Consider the following 16177-nt stretch of genomic DNA (forward strand, 5'->3'; position numbering starts at 1 on the left):
CATGGCGCTCTTCGCATGAGACTCCCAGAAACCCGTCATATCCAGGGAGTTTGAAAAACTCGGCGGACTCTCGGCAGAGACTCCCACAAATCCATCCTATCCAGGAGGAAGCAACTGCGCTCTCCTCGCAGAGACTCCCACAAACCTGCCTTATCCATGGGTGTAGGAGAACATCTGCGCTCTCTCAGAGACTCCCAGCAAACCTCCTTATCCAGGAGGAAGGCACTTGGCTTCTCGGCAGCAGACTGCCACAACGCGCCTCAATACCCAGGAGTTTGATAAGACAGCTGAGCGCTCGTCGCAGAGACTCCAGAAACTCCTCATTATCCAGGAGGAAAACACTGCGGCCTTACTCGCAGAGCTCGCACAAACCCTCATAGCCAGGAAGGAAGCGACTGCGCTCTCGCAGAGACTTCCGCACAAACCCTCATAGTCCCAGGAGAAACACTAGCGCTGTCTTCAGAGACTCCCAAGCCTCATGATTAAGGAGGAAACATGCGCTCTCTCAGAAGACTCCCAAACCTCATATCAGAGGAAACACTGCGCTCTTCTTCAGAGAACGTCCAAAACCTCAGTATTTCCAAGAAAATCACTCGTCTCGCAAGACGACTCACAAACCTCATATCCAGGAGGAAAACACTGCGCCTCTCTCAGAGACTCCCACAAACCCTGGCCTATCCAGTGAGGAAGGCGCTCTGCGGCTCTTTGGTCAAGAGACTGGCCCAGAAGGATCCTTCATATCAGGAGGAAGTCAACGTGGCGCTCTCATCAGAGAGCTCTCCACAAGCGTCTCAATATCCGGAGGAAGCACTGGCGCTCTCTCAGAAGACTGTCCCACAAGAACCTAATATCCAGGAGGAAGCTGCGCTCTCGCGAGATCCCGAAGCCCTCATATCCGGATGGAATGCACTCGGCGCTATCTCAGAGACTCCTCCACAACTCCCTCATACTCAGGAGGAACACTGCGCTCGTCGCAGAGATGCCCACAAACCTCATATCCTAGTGAGTTTGTGAAACTACTTGGGCGGCGCGTCTCGCGAGAGACTCTCCGAGGACTAGTAGCAAGAAATGGGTCTCTGAAACCCACATGTAACGGACCATGTACTTACCTTGGTCTCCGCGTATGCAGGATCCTCGATTCGTCGCTGTTGGTTCGCTTTGTGCGATGGGTTATTTGATGGGGTCTGTGGGTCCCGTGTCCACAGGCGGATGTGACACTTCAGGTAGCCCTTTGAGCTGGCCGGCGTACGTGTCATCAGGGGTGGAGTAGGAGGGGCCAACTTGTGGTGGGGTTGCTCGCTGGGGGCGAGAAAGGGGAAAACGTAAATCAATTTGTGGAATACTGGCTTCCTGCAGTAGTGTCCCTCTTGAACACCGGATAGAACTCTAATGCTTATTGGACCTATTCCCTACATTGGACTGTACAGGTTGTTAGAAGCCCTATTGGCTCTCACACCTTTCTAGGTACTAATGCCTCAAGTTCCTATTGGTCATCATGCTTAGTATTATTTTCGCTCTCCAAGTTCCTATTGGTCGTCATGCTTAGTATTATTTTCGCTCTCCAAGTTCCTATTGGTCGTCATGCTTAGTATTATTTTCGCTCTCCAAGTTCCTATTGGTCGTCATGCTTAGTATTATTTTGACTCTCAAAGTTCCTATTGGTTGTCATGCTTAGTATTATTTTCGCTCTCCAAGTTCCTATTGGTTGTCCTGCTTAGTATTATTTTCGCTCTCCAAGTTCCTATTGGTCGTCATGCTTAGTATTATTTTGACTCTCCAAGTTCCTATTGGTTGTCCTGCTTAGTATTATTTTCGCTCTCCAAGTTCCTATTGGTCGTCATGCTTAGTATTATTTTCGCTCTCCAAGTTCCTATTGGTCGTCATGCTTAGTATTATTTTGACTCTCAAAGTTCCTATTGGTTGTCATGCTTAGTATTATTTTCGCTCTCCAAGTTCCTATTGGTTGTCCTGCTTAGTATTATTTTCGCTCTCCAAGTTCCTATTGGTCGTCATGCTTAGTATTATTTTGACTCTCAAAGTTCCTATTGGTCGTCATGCTTAGTATTATTTTGACTCTCCAAGTTCCTATTGGTTGTCATGCTTAGTATTATTTTGACTCTCCAAGTTCCTATTGGTCGTCATGCTTAGTATTATTTTGACTCTCCAAGTTCCTATTGGTCGTCATGCTTAGTATTATTTTGACTCTCCAAGTTCCTATTGGTCGTCATGCTTAGTATTATTTTGACTCTCCAAGTTCCTATTGGCCGTCGTGCTTAGTATTATTTTCGCTCCCTAAGTTCGCTATTGGTCGTGCATACTTAGTATTGATTTTACACGTTGCGCACGTTCCTATCTGGTTGGTTCGTGCAGTAAGAATTATTGTTCGCGTCCTAAGTTCCGTATAGTTCAGATGGCCAACAAACTACGTAGCTGGTAGTGAGTGGCCGCATGGGGTACTAGTGTTCCATGGCCAACTGGCTTCCACATGGTTGTCACCCAATGGTGAAGAATTGTGGCCCATTTCCGACACTTGACTGGTCTCTTCCCTCATCTCTGTGCTACTTATGGAGGTAGGCCGGTTATGAATATGTTAGATAAGCATATACAGCGTGACTGCCTTGTAGTGTTCAGATCTTACCGGGCTGCGTGATAACAGTGAACATAGCTTAAAAGGAGCCCACTAGAGGTTTCCGCTCCGGGACAGTTTTTGGAATGGATCGAGCCTAGATGGGACATCACAATGGAAATGGACAATGAGGGTGTAAGAACGATGCCGCCCCCGGTACTTTTAAAAGGGCAACTTACAGCAGCCTTTCATCATGAGAAGGGCTCGTACGGAACATACTGTCTGCCTGTTGCTTTCATTAAGCAATATCTATGCCTCTTGTTATCTTTTTGTTCATTTCCCAGTCTGTTGCTCAAGCCAATACCTGGTTACTAGGGGAAGTGGGACCCTAGCAACAAAGAGCATTGTCTTAAAGGGGTGGTTCACCTTTACATTAACTATTAGAATGGCCGATTCTAAGCAACTTTTCAATTGGTCTTCATTATTTATTTGTTATAGTTATTGAATGATTTGCCTTCTTCTTCTGCCTCATTGCAGCTTTCAAATGGGGGTCACTGACCCCGGCAGCCAAACCCTATTGCTCTGTGAGGGTCCAGTTTTATTGTTATTGTTACTTTTTATTCCTTATTTCTATTGGACAGGCCTACCAATTCATAATACCAGTTCTTCATTCAACCAGTGCTGGTTATAAGGTAATATGAGCCTAGCAACAGATACCCTGCTGGAACTTTACTGTCTTCCTGGTAGTCTCCTTTATTTCAGGCCTCAGTATTTCATTCTGTAGGCATAATTAAGGAACCCCCCCGTCAGGCTGCTGTACAGAGACTGTAGATAACAGTAGATAAATGTGGCTGCTATGGAAGCGACTCCCTGGAAATCCAATCGATGGAGATAAAACCCCAAGGAGGTGCCGGGGGGGGGCTATATACAGAGTGGGGGGCAATCACTCAGGGAAAAGCCACTTACCGACAGCTTGATTATCTTGTCAAACATCACGTCGGGGGGGACGTGGAAATCGAAGACAAAGTACTGAAAGGAGAGAATAGGGATTAGAAACTGGGTTTATTGGGCTGGGGGGGGGGCTGTTTAGTGCCTCTGGGTACTGGGAATGCCAGGGGGGCTGTAAGGTGCCACCCAGTCACTAGTATTTAGTGGTGGGCTGGGGGAGGACTGGTTTGTGGCCGTCTGGTATGGGAATTGGGCGCGGGGGGGCTGAAGGGTGCCAGCAATCAGTCTACTGTTTGTTGGGCTGGGGGAAGGTTCCGGGTGCCTTCTGGGGTTATGGGAAGTGGGGCCGGGGGGAGCTGTAAGGTGCCGACGCAGACAGTCATATTTTTATTGGGAGGCTGGGGGGGGGGTGTTTGTGCCTTCTGGGGTACTGGGGAATGCAGGGGGGCTGTAAGTGCCACATGACAGTCCTTATTTTTATTAGTGGCTCGGGGGGGGCTGTTTGTGCCCTCTGGTACTGGAATTGCCAAGGGGGGGGCTGTAAGGTGCGTACAGAATGCAGTTCACTGATGTGATAATTGTGGGGCTCTGGGGGTGGTGAGCTGTGTTAGTGTCTCCTGTCTGGATTACGTGGAATTAGTGGGTGCCAGGGGGGGATTGTAAGTGCCACAGGACAGTCACTATTTATTGGCTGGGGAGGGTGGGGGGCCTGGTCTTGTGCTCTGGGGTTAATTGGGATAATTTCCAGTGGGGGCTGTAAGTGTGGCGCACTCAGACAGTGTCAGCGTATTTCTAGTTGGGGCCATGGGGGGGCTGTTGTGTGGCTCTGGGTCTGGGAATTGTTGTCCAGGGGGGGCTGTTGAAGGTGCACAGACAGTCACTATTTAGGTTTGGGGTCTGGGGGGGGCTGTTGTGTTTGCCTCTGGGTAACTTGGGAATAGTGCCAGGGGGGCTGTAGGTGCCTACACAGTCACTATTTATTGGGCTGGGGGGGGGGGCTGGTTTGTTGCTCTGGGACTGGGGAATCGCCAGGGGGGCTGTAAGGGTACCACAAGCCGTCACGTTATTTATGTGGGCTGGGCGGGGGGGCTGTTTGTGCGCTCTGGGTACTGTGGAAATGCCAGGGGGGGCTGTGAAGGTGCCAAAGAACAGTACTATTTTGTGGACTGGGGGGGGCTGTTTGTGCTCTGGGTATGGGAAAAAAAAAATGCAGGGGGGGGCGTGGTAAGGTGCCAAGACAGTCACTATTTATTTGGGCTGGGGGGGGGCTGTTTGTGGCCTTGGTACTCGGGAATCCAGGGGGGCTGTAAGGTGCCACCAGACAGTCCTATTTATTGGGAATCTGGGGGGGGCTGGTTTGGTGCCTCTGGTACTGGGAATGCAGGGGGGCTGTAAGGTGCCACAGCCAGTCACTATTAATTGGGCTGGGGGGTGTTTGTGCTTGGGTACTGGAAAAAAAAATGGCGGCCCAGGGGGGTGTAGGTGCAACAGACAGTCCTATTTATGGGTGGGGGGGGTGGTTTGTGCCTCTGGGTACTGGGGAATGCAGGGGGGGGCTGTAAGGTCGCCACACGACAGTCACTGATTTATTTGGGGCCTGAGGGGGGGGCTGTGTTGTGCTTGGGTACTGGGAATGCAGGGGGGGCTGTAGGTGCACAGGACGTTCATGACTTTATTGGGGGTGGTTGGGGGGCTGTTTGTGCCTCTGGGGTACTGGAATGCGGGGGGGCTGTTAAGGTGCACAGGACAGTGACTATTTTTGGTGATGAGGAGGCTGTTGTGTGCTCTGGGTACGTGTGAATGTATGCGGGGGGAGTTGGTAAGTGTGCCGACGAGACAGGGTCACTATTTATTGGGCTGTGGGGGGCTGTTGTTGTGCCTCTGGGTACTAGGAGAATGCAGGGGGCTGTAAGGTGCCAAGACAGTCACTATTTATGGTGGGAGGCTGTTTGTTGCCTCTAGGGTATGGGGATGCCGGGGGGGCTGTAAGGTGCACAGACAGTCACTGGTTTATTGGGTTGGGGAGGGCTGTTTGGTGCCTCTGGGTACTGTGGAATGCCGGGGGGGCTGTGATAGGGTGCACAGACAGTCACTATTTATTGGGTGGGGGGGGCTGTTTTGTGCCTCTGGGTACTGGGATTGAGAAGGGGGGTGTAAGGTGCCCACAACAGTCAATAATTTATTGGGCTGGGGGGGGGGGCTGGTTTTGTGCCTCTGGGTACTGGGCGATGCCGGGGGGGGATTAAGGTGCGCACAGACAGTCACTATTTATTGGCTGTGGGGGGGGGCTGTTTGTGCCTCTGGTACTGGAATGCAGGGGGGTGTAAGGTGCCACAGGACCAGTCAATATTTTATTGGGCTGGGGGGGCTGTTTGTGCTTCTGGGTACTGGGAAAGCCAGGGGGGCTGTAAGGTGCACAGACGTCACTAATTTATTGGGCTGGGGGGGGGGGGGCTGTTTGTCGTGGCTCTGGGTAATGGGAATTAGCAGGGGGAGCTGTAAAGGTACGGACAGATCAGTTTCACTATTTATTGGGGCTGGGGTGTGGGGGCTGTTTGTGTCTTGGGTCTGGGAATGCCAGGGGGGGCTGTAAAGGTGCCCAGACAGTCACTTTTATTTGTCTGGGGGGGTGTTTGTCCTCTGGAGTACTGGGAATGCTAAGGGGGGCTGTAAGGTGGCCACAGAACAGTCGACTATTTGATTGGGCTGGGGGGGGGGGCTGTTGTTTGTGCTCTGGGTGGACTGGGAATGCAGGGGGGCCTGTAAGAGTGCCACATGAACGTCCTATTTTTTGGGGCGTGGGGGGGGTGTTTGTGCTCTGGGTAACTGGGGAATGCAGGGCTGTAAGGTGCCAAGACACGTCACTATTTATTGGCTGGGGGGGTGTTGTGCCTCTGGGTACTGGAATGCCAGGGGGGGCTGAAGGTGCCACAGACAGTACTATTTGAATTGGGCTGGGGGGGGCTGTTTGTGCCTCTGGTATTGGGATGGCAGGGGGCTGTAAAGGTGCCACGACGTCTATTTATTGGGGGCTGGGGGGCTGTTTGGTGCCTCTGGGTACTGGGAATGCCGGGGGGGGCTGTAAGGTGCCACAGACAGTCACTATTTATCTAGGCGCTGGTGGGGGGGGGCTTGTTATTGTGCTACTGGGTATCTGGAATGCCAGGGTGGTGGCCTGTAAGGTGCGCACAGACAGGTGCAATCTATTGTATTGGGGTCTGGGGGGCTGTTATGTGCCTCTGTACTGGGAATCCAGGGGGGGGGGCCTGTAAGGTGCCACGACATCACTACTTTAATTGGGCTGGGGGGGCTTTTGTGCGCTTGGGTACGTGGGATGCGAGGGGGGCTGGTAAAGGTGCCTACATACAGTCACTATTTATTGGGTTGGTCTGGGGGGGGCTGGTTATGTGGTGCTTTGGTTACGTTTCTGAAGGTTATGTGTTGGGCGAATTGGACTGCTCAGAGGAGGCTGCCAGTGGGGCTGTAAGAGGTGCCAAAGAACATCACTATTTATTGGGCTGGGGGGGTTTTGTGCCTCTGGGTACTGGGAAGCCAGGGGGGGGTCTTGTAGGTGGCTCAAGTTACAGTCACTATTTATTGGGCTGGGGGGGCTGTTTGTGCTCATGGGTATGGGAATGCCAGGGGGGCTGTGAAGGTGGGGGGGGGGCTGGTTTTTGTGCTGCTGGGTATGGGAATGCCGAGGGGGGCTGTAGAGGTATCCACAGACAGTCACTATTTATGGGGGCTGTGTGGGGGGGGGCGTTTGTTGCCTTGGGTATCTGTGGGAATTCCAGGGGGGGCTGTGAAGGGTGCCATCAGCAGTCGACTATTTATTGGGGTCTGGGGGGGCTGTTTGTATGGCTCTGGGATGGGAATGCCAGGGGGGGCTGTTAAGGTGCCACAGACAGTCACTTTTTTGGCTGGGGGGCTGTTTGTGCCTCTGGTACTGGGAAAATGCAGGGGGGGCTGTAAGGTGCCACAGAACAGTCACATATTTATGGGGCTGGGGGGGGTGTTGGTGCCTCTGTGGGTACTGGGAATGCCAGGGGGGTGTAAGGGTGGCACAGATTCAGTCACTTATTTAGTTGGGACTGGGGGGGGATTATTATTTGTGCCTCTGGGGTACTGGGGAAGGCAGGGGGGCTGTAGAGTGCACAGGAAGTCCTAATTTATTTGGCTGGTGGGGAGGGGTGGCTGTTTTGTGCTCTGGTAAAGTGGGAGATGCCAGGGGGGGGTCTGTTTGAGGTGCCACAGCGAACGAGTCACTATTTATTGGGCTGTGTCGGGGGGCTGTTTGTGCCGTGGTACTGTGGGATGCCAAGAGGGGGGCTGGGTTAGGTGTCACAGACAGTCACTATTATTGGGACTGGGGGGGGTGTTTGTGCCTTGGGTACGGGAATTGCGGGGGGGCTGGGTATAGTGCCAAGACGTCATTATTTATTGGGCTGGGGAGGCTGGTTTGTGCTCTGGGTACTAGGGAATGCCGGGGGGGGCGTGGTGACAGTGTGCGCCTACAGACAGTCCACTATTTATTGGGCTGGGGGGGGGGCTGTTATGTGGCCTCTCGGGTACGGGGAATGCCAGGGGGGCTGTATAGGTACCACAGACAGTCACTATAGTTTATTAGGGCATGGGGGGGGCGAGGGCTGTTTTGTGCCTCTGGGTTACTGGAATTGCCAAGGGGGGCTGTAAAAAGGTGGCCACAGACAGTCAACTATTTATTGGGCCTGGGGGGGTGTTTTGTGCCTCTGGGTACTCTGGGATGCCAGGGCTTGTGTCACGCACAAGTACACTATTTATTGGACTGGAGGGGGGAGCTGTTTGTGCTCTGGGTCTAAACGGGAATGCAGGGGGGATATAAGGTGCCACAAGACCGTCACTATTTATTCGGGCTGGGGGGGCCTGTTGTGCTCTGATACTCCGGGAGAGTGCCAGGGGGCTGTAGGTGCCAAAACGGAGACAGTCAAAATATTTATTGGGCCTGGGGGGGGGTCGGGGGGGGGGGCTGTTGTTGCCTCTGGGTACTGGGACTGCCAGGGGGTGGGGCATGTAACGGTTGGCCACACTAAAAAAAAAAAGAAAAGGTCCGACTATTTATTTGGCTGGGGGGTGGGGGGGGGGGGGGGGCTGTTTGGTGCCTTCTGGGTATTGGGAAAATTCCAGGGGGGCTGTAAGGGGTGCCACAGAGTCACTATTTATATTGGGCTTGTGTGGGGGGGGGGGGGGCTGTTTGTGCCTCATGGGTACCTGAGGGAATGCCAGGGGGTTCTGTAAGGTTGCCCACAGACAGTCACTTATTTAATTTGCTGGGGGGAGGGGGGGTGGCTGTTTGTGCTCTGGGTCTGGGAATTCCAGGGGGGGGCTGTAAGGGTGCCACAGAGTCACTAATTATTGGGTCTGAGGGTGGGGGGGGGGCTGTTTTTTTTTGTGCCTTACTGGGTACTGGGAATGCCAGGGGGGGCTGTAAAAGGTGCCACAGACAGTCACTATTTATTTTGGGCTGGGGGGTGGGCTGTTGTTCGCCTCCTGGGTACTGGGAATTGCCCAGGGGGGCTGTAAGGTGCCACAGACAGTTTCACTATTTATGGCTGGGGGGGGGGGGGCTTGTTTTGTTTGGGCCTCCTTGGGTAACTGGGAATGCCAGGGGGTGTAAGGTGCCCACAGACAGTCACTATTTTTGGGCTGGGGGGGGGCTGTTTTTTGTGCCTCTGGGTACTGGGAATGCCGGGGGGGCTGTAAGGTGCCACAGACAGTCACTATTTATTGGGGGGGGGGGGGGGGGCTGTTTGTGCCTCTGGGTACTGGGAATGCCAGGGGGGCTGTAAGGTGCCAGGGCAGGGACAGTCACTATTTATTGGGCTGTGGGGGGGCTGTTTTGTGCCTCTGGTATGGGAATGCCAGGGGGGCTGTAAGGTGCACAAGAGTCACTATTTATTGGGCTGGGGGGGGCGGGCTGTTTTGTGCCTCTGGGTACTGGGAATCCAGGGGGGCTGTAAGGTGCCACAGAGTCACTATTTATTGGGCTGGGGGGGGGGGCTGTTTGTGCCTCTGGTACTGGGAATGCCCAGGGGGCTGTAAAGGTGCCCACAGACAGTCATATTTTTATTGGGGCTGGGGGGGGGCTGTTTGTGCCTCTGGGTACTGGGAATGCCAGGGGGGGCTGTAAGGTGCCACAGACAGTCACTATTTACATTGGCTCTGGGGGGGGGGGCTGTTTGTGCCTCTGGGTACTGGGAATGCCAGGGGGGGCTGTAAGGTGCCCACAGACAGTCACTATTTATTGGGCTGGGGGGGGGGGGCTGTTTGTGCTCTGGGTTGGAATGCCAGGGGGGCTGGGGTTGCCAATCATATTTATTGGCTGGGGGGGGGGGCACTGGGAAGCCAGGGGGGCTGTAAGGTGCCACAGACAGTCACTATTTATTGGGCTGGGGGGGGGCTGTTTGTGCCTCTGGGTACTGGGGAATGCCAGGGGGGCTGTAAGGTGCCACAGACAGTCACTATTTATTGGGGCTGGGGGGGTGTTTGTGCTCTGGGTACTGGGGAATGCCAGGGGGGCTGTAAGGTGCCACAGACAGTCACTATTTATTGGGCTGGGGGGGCTGTTTGTGCCTCTGGGTACTGGGAATGCCCAGGGGGGGCTGTAAGGTGCCACAGACAGTCAACTATTTATTGGGCTGGGGGGGGGGGCTGTTTGTGCCTCTGGGTACTGGGAATGCCAGGGGGGCTGTAAGGTGCACAGACAGTCACTATTTATTGGGCTGGGGGGGGGGCTGTTTGTGCCTCTGGGTACTGGGAATGCAGGGGGCTGTAAGGTGCCACAGAGTCACTATTTAATTGGGCTGGGGGGGGGGGCTGTTTGTGCCTCTGGGTACTGGGGAATGCCAGGGGGCTGTAAGGTTGCCACAAGACAGCGTCACTATTTATTGGGCTTGGGGGGGGGGGGGTTTTGTGCCTCTGGTAACTGGGAATGCCAGGGGGGGCTGGTAAGGGTGCCACAGACAGGGTCACTATTTATTGGGGACTGGGGGGGGAGGGGGAGGGGGGTGTTTTGGTGCCTCCTGGTACTGGGAATGCCAGGGAATGCCAGGGGGGCCTGTAAGGTGCCACAGACGTCACTATTTATTGGGCTGGGGGGGGGGCTGTTTGTGCCTCTGGGTACTGGGAATTCCCTAGGGGGGCTGTAGGTGCCACAGACAGTCACTATTTTTTTGGCTGGGGGGGGGGCTGTTTGTGCCTCTGGGTACTGGGAATGCAGGGGGCTGTAAGGTGCCACAGACAGTCACTATTTATTGGGCTGGGGGGGGGGGGCTGTTTGTGCCTCTGGGTACTGGGAAATGCCAGGGGGGCTGTAAGGTGCCCAACAGACAGTCACTATTTATTGGGCCTGGGGGGGGGCTGTTTGTGCCTCTGGGTACTGGGAATGCCAGGGGGGCTGTAAGGGTGCCACAGACAGTCACTATTTATTTGGGCTGGGGGGGGGGGCTGTTTGTGCCTCTGGGTACTGGGAATGCCAAGGGGGCTGTAGGTGGCCACAGACAGTCACTATTTATTGGGCTGGGGGGCTGTTTGTGCCTCTGGGTACTGGAATGCAAGGGGGCTGTAAGGTGCCACAGACAGTCACTATTTATTGGGCTGGGGGGGGCTGTTTTGTGCCTCTGGGTACTGGGAATGCCAGGGGGGGCTGTAAGGTGCCACCAGACAGTCAACTATATTTTATTTGGGCTGGGGGGGGGGGGGCTGTTTGTGCCTCTGGGTACTGGGAATGCCAGGGGGGGTGTAAGGTGCCACAGACAGTCACTATTTTATTGGGGCTGGGGGGGCTGTTTGTGCCTCTCTGGGTACTGGGAATGCAGGGGGGCTGTAAGGTGCCACAGACAGTCACTATTTATTGGGCTGGGGGGGGCTGTTTTGTGCCTCTGGGTACTGGGAATGCCAGGGGGGGCTGTAAGGTGCCACAGACAGTCACTATTTATTGGGCTGGGGGGGGGGCTGTTTGTGTGCCTGGTAACTGGGAAAATGCCAGGGGGGGGGCTGTAAGGTGCCACAGACAGTCACTATTTATTGGGCTGGGGGGGGGCTGTTTGTGCCTCTGGGTACTGGGAATGCCAGGGGGGCTGTAAGGTGCCACAGACAGTCACTATTTATTGGGCTGGGGGGGGGGCTGTTTGTGCCCTCTGGGGTACTGGGATGCCAGGGGGGGCTGTAAGGTTGCCACAGACAGTCACTATTTATTTGGCTGGGGGGGCTGTTTGTGCCTACTGGGTACTGGGAATGCCAGGGGGGGCTGTAAGGTGCCACAAGACAGTCACTATTTAATTTGGGGCTGGGGGGGGCTGTTTGGCCTCTGGTAACTGGGAATGCCAGGGGGGCTGTAAAGGTCCACAGACAGTCAACTATTTATCTGGGCTGGGGGGGGGGGGGGGCTGTTTTGTGCCTCTGGTACTGGGAATGCCAGGGGGCTGTAAGGTGCACAGACAGTCACATATTTATTTGGGCTGGGGGGGGCTGTTTGTGCCTCTCTGGTACTGGGAATGCCCAGGGGGGCTGTAAGGTGCCAACAGACAGTCACTATTTTTGGGCTGGGGGGCTGTTTGTGCCTCTGGGTACTGGGAATGCCAGGGGGGCTGTAAGGTGCCACAGACAGTCACTATTTATTGGGCTGGGGGGGCTGTTTTGTGCCTCTGGGTACTGGGAATGCCAGGGGGCTGTAAGGTGCCACAGACAGTCACTATTTTATTGGCTGGGGGGGGCTGTGTTTGTGCCCTCTGGTACTGGGAATGCCAGGGGGCTGTAAGGTGCCACAGACAGTCACTATTTATTGGGCTGGGGGGGCTGTTTGTGCCTCTGGGTACTGGGAATGCCAGGGGGGCTGTAAGGTGCCACAGACAGTCACTATTTATTGGGCTGGGGGGGCTTGTTTTGTGCCCTCTGGGTACGTGGGAATGCCAGGGGGGCTGTAAGGTGCCACACAACAGTCACTATTTATTGGGCTGGGGGGCTGTTTGTGCCTCTGGGGTACTGGAATGCCAGCGGGGCTGTAAGGTGCCACAGACAGTCACTATTTATTGGGCTGGGGGGCTGTTTGTGCCTCTGGGTACTGGAATGCAGGGGGGCTGTAAGGTGCCACAGACAGTCCACTATTTATTGGGCTGGGGGGGGGGGCTGTTGTTGCCTCTGGGGTACTGGGAAATGCCCATAGGGGGGGCTTGTAAGGTGCCACAGACAGTCACCATATTTATGGGCTGGGGGGGGGGGGGGGCGCTGTTTGTGCCTCTTGGGTACTGGGAATGCCAGGGGGGCGGGCGTGCCTGTAAGGTGCCACAGACAGTCACTATTTATTGGGCTGTGGGGGGGGCTGTTTTGTGCTCTGGGTACTGGGAATGCCGGGGGGGGCTGTAAGGTGGCCACAGACATGTCTATTTATTGGGCTGGGGGGGGGGGGCTGTTTGTGCCTCTGGGTACTGGAATGCCAGGGGGCTGTAAGGTGCCACAGACAGTCACTATTTATTGGGCTGGGGGGGTCTGTTGTGCCTCTGGGTACTGGGAATGCCAGGGGGGGCTGTAAGGTGCCACAGTCAGTCACTATTTATTGGGCTGGGGGGGCTGTTTGTGCTCTGGGTACTGGAATGCCGGGGGGGCTGTAAGGTGCACCACAGACAGTCACATTTTAATTATTGGGCTGGGGGGGGCTGTTTGTGGCCCTCTGGGTACTGGGAATGCCAAGGGGGGCTGTAAGGTGGGCCACAGACAGTCACTATTTTATTGGACTGGGCGGGTGTTTGTGCCTCTGGTACTGGGAATGCCAGGGGGGCTGTAAGGTGCCACAGACAGTCACTATTATTGGGCTGGGGGGGCTGTTTGTGCCTCTGGGTACTGGGAATGCCAGGGGGCTGTAAGGTGCCACAGACGGAGTCACTATTTATTGGGCTGGGGGGGCTGTTTTGTGCCCCTGGGTACTACGGGCAATGCCAGGGGAGGGGCTGTAAGGTGCCACAGACAGTCAGCTATTTAATTGGGCTGGGGGGGGGGGCTGTTGTGCCTCTGGGTACTGGGGAATGCCAGGGGGCCTGTAAGGTGCCACAGGACAGTCACTATTTATTGGGCTGGGGGGGGAGGCTGTTTGTGCCTCTGGTAACTGGGAATGGCAGGGGGCGGCTGTAGAGGTCCACAGACAGTCACTATTATTAGGCTCGGGGGGGGGGCGGGGGCTGTTTGGTGCCTACTGGGTATGGGGAAAATGCCAGGGGGGCTGTAAGTTGCCGCACAGACAGTCCACTATTTTATTTTATTGGGCTGGGGGGGGGGAGCGGGGTGGGGGGCTGTTTGGTGCCTCGTGGGGTACTGGGAAAAAATGCCCAGGGGGGGCTGTAAAAGGTGGGTGCCAGCAGACAGTCACTATTTATTGGGGCTGGGGGAAGGGGGCTGTTTGTGCCTCTGGCTACTGGGAATGCCCGGGGGGGCTGTAAGGTGCCACAGACAAGTCACTAATTGTATGGGGCTGGGGGGGGGGGCTGTTTGTGCCTCTGGGTACTGGGAATGCCAAGGGGCTGTAAGGTGCCACAGACATCACTATTTTTATTGGCTGGGGGGGGGGGGGCTGTTTTGTGCCTCTGGTACTGGGAATGAATGCCGGGGGGGGCTGTAAGGTTGCCACAGACAGTCAACTATTTATTGGCTGGGGGGGGAGGGGGGGGGGGCTGTTGTGCTCTGGGTACTCGGGAAATGCCCGGGCGGGTCTGTAAAAAGGTGCCACAGACAGTCACTATTTAATTGGGCTGGGGGGGGGGCTGTTTGTTCTACTGGGTACTGGAAATGCCAGGGGGGGACTGTAAGGTGCCAACAGACAGGCACTATTTTATTGGGCTGGGGGCCGGGGGGGGGGGGGGGGGGGGGGCTGTTTTGTGCCTCTGGGTACTGGGAAATGCAAGGGGGGGCTGTAAGGTGCCACATTGTAGAAGACCAGTCACTATTTATTTGGGCTGGGGGGGGGGGCTGTTTGTGCCTCTGGGTACTGGGAGAATTCCAGGGGGGCTGTAAGGTGCCACAGACAGTCACTTTTTATGGCTGGGGGGGCTGTTTGTGCCTCTGGGTACTGGAAATGCCAGGGGGGCTGTAAAAGGTGCCACAAACAGTCACTAATTTATTGGGCTGGGGGGGGGGCTGTTTGTGGCCTCTGGGTACTGGGAATGCCAGGGGGGCTGTAGTGCCACAGACAGTCAGCTATTTATTTGGGTGGGCTGGGGGGGGGGGCTGTTTGTCCTCTGGTACTGGGAATGCCAGGAGGGATGCTGTAAGGTGCCCCAGACAGTCATCTATTATGGCGGGGGGGCTGTTTGTTGCCTCTGGGGTATGGAATGCCAGGGGGGGCTGTAAAGGTGGCCACATGACAGTCACTATTTTATTGATTGCGGCTGGGGGGGCTGTTTGTGCCTACTGGGTCGGGAATGCGCCGGGGGGCCTGTAAGGTGCCAACAGACACGTCCACGTATTTATTATTGGGCTGGGGGGGGGTGGCTGTTTTGTGCCTCGTGGGTTAACTGGGAATTGCCGAGGGGGGTCTGTTATAAAGTGCCAAGACAGGCCAGTCACTATTTATTGGCTGGGGGGGGGGGGCTGTATTGTTGGTTGTGCCTTTTCTGGGTACCGGGAATTCCAGGGGGGGGGCTGTAAGGTGCCAAAGACAGTCAACTCTATTTTATTGGGGGGCGGGGGTGTGGGGGGGCCTGTTTGTGTGTGCTCTCTGGGTACTGGGAGTGCCAGTGGGGCTGTAAGGTGCCAGACGTCACTGATATTTATTGGCTGGGGGGCCGGCTGTTTGTGGGCCTCTTGGGGTAACTGGGAATGCCAGGGGGGCCTGTAAGGTGCCAACAGACAAGTCACTATTTATTAATTTGATTTCTATATTCTGGGGGCTGGGGCTGTTATGTGTGCTCTGGGTACTGGGAAATGCCAAGGGGGGCTGTAAAGGGTGCCACAGACAGAGTCAACCTATTTATTTGGGGCTTGGGGGGGGGCTGTTTGTTGGCCTCTGGGTACTGGGAATGCCAAGGGGGGCTGTGAAGGTGCCAGCAGCAGACAGTCACTATTTATTGGGCTTGGGGGGGGGGGGCTGTTTGTGCCTCTGGGTACTCCTTTGGGGAAATGCGGGGGCTGTAAGGTGCCACAGACAGTCACAATATTATTTGGCTGGGGGGGGGACTGTTTGTGCCTCTGGGTAACTGGGAATTTGCCAGGGGGCTGTAAGGGTGCCACAGACAGTCCCTATTTTCTATTGGGGACTGAGGGGGGGCTGTTTGTGCCTCTGGGGTAACTGGGAAAAATGCCAGGGGGCGGTCTGTAAAGGTCCACACAGACCAGTCACTATTTATTGGGTGCTGGGGGGGGGGCTGTTTGTGCCTCTGGGTACTGGGAAATGCCAGGGGGCTGTAGGTGCCACAAGACAGTCACCTATTTATTGGGCTGGGGGGGCAGTGTTTGTGCCTTGGGTAACTGGAATGCCAGGGGGGGCGCTGTAAAGGTGGCCACAAACCAGTCATATTTTATTGGCCTGGGGGGGGTGTTTTGTGCCCTGAACTGGGTAACTGGGGATATGCCCCCAGTGGGGGCTGTAAAGAGGCTGGCGCCCACAGACAGCTCACAATTTATTTTGGGGATAGCAGCTGA

At 55.2% G+C, this 16177-nt stretch overlaps 1 protein-coding gene across 1 annotated transcript in view; it reads right to left on the minus strand.

Annotated features, from left to right (window-relative positions):
- Nucleotides 1-1170: 1170 nt before the first annotated feature.
- Nucleotides 1171-16177, minus strand: part of LOC116411043 (otoferlin-like) — a 98507-nt gene continuing 83500 nt past the window's right edge. Inside the window, exons 10-11 of the mRNA XM_031902816.1 lie at nucleotides 3533-3595; nucleotides 1171-1299 (exon numbers count right to left, since the gene is read on the minus strand). Coding sequence (XP_031758676.1) covers nucleotides 1171-1299; nucleotides 3533-3595 — 192 coding nt within the window. The remainder of the gene's footprint in view (nucleotides 1300-3532; nucleotides 3596-16177) is intronic.

Source organism: Xenopus tropicalis, chromosome 5, assembly GCF_000004195.4.
Source record: "Xenopus tropicalis strain Nigerian chromosome 5, UCB_Xtro_10.0, whole genome shotgun sequence".
Lineage (NCBI taxonomy): Eukaryota > Metazoa > Chordata > Amphibia > Anura > Pipidae > Xenopus > Xenopus tropicalis.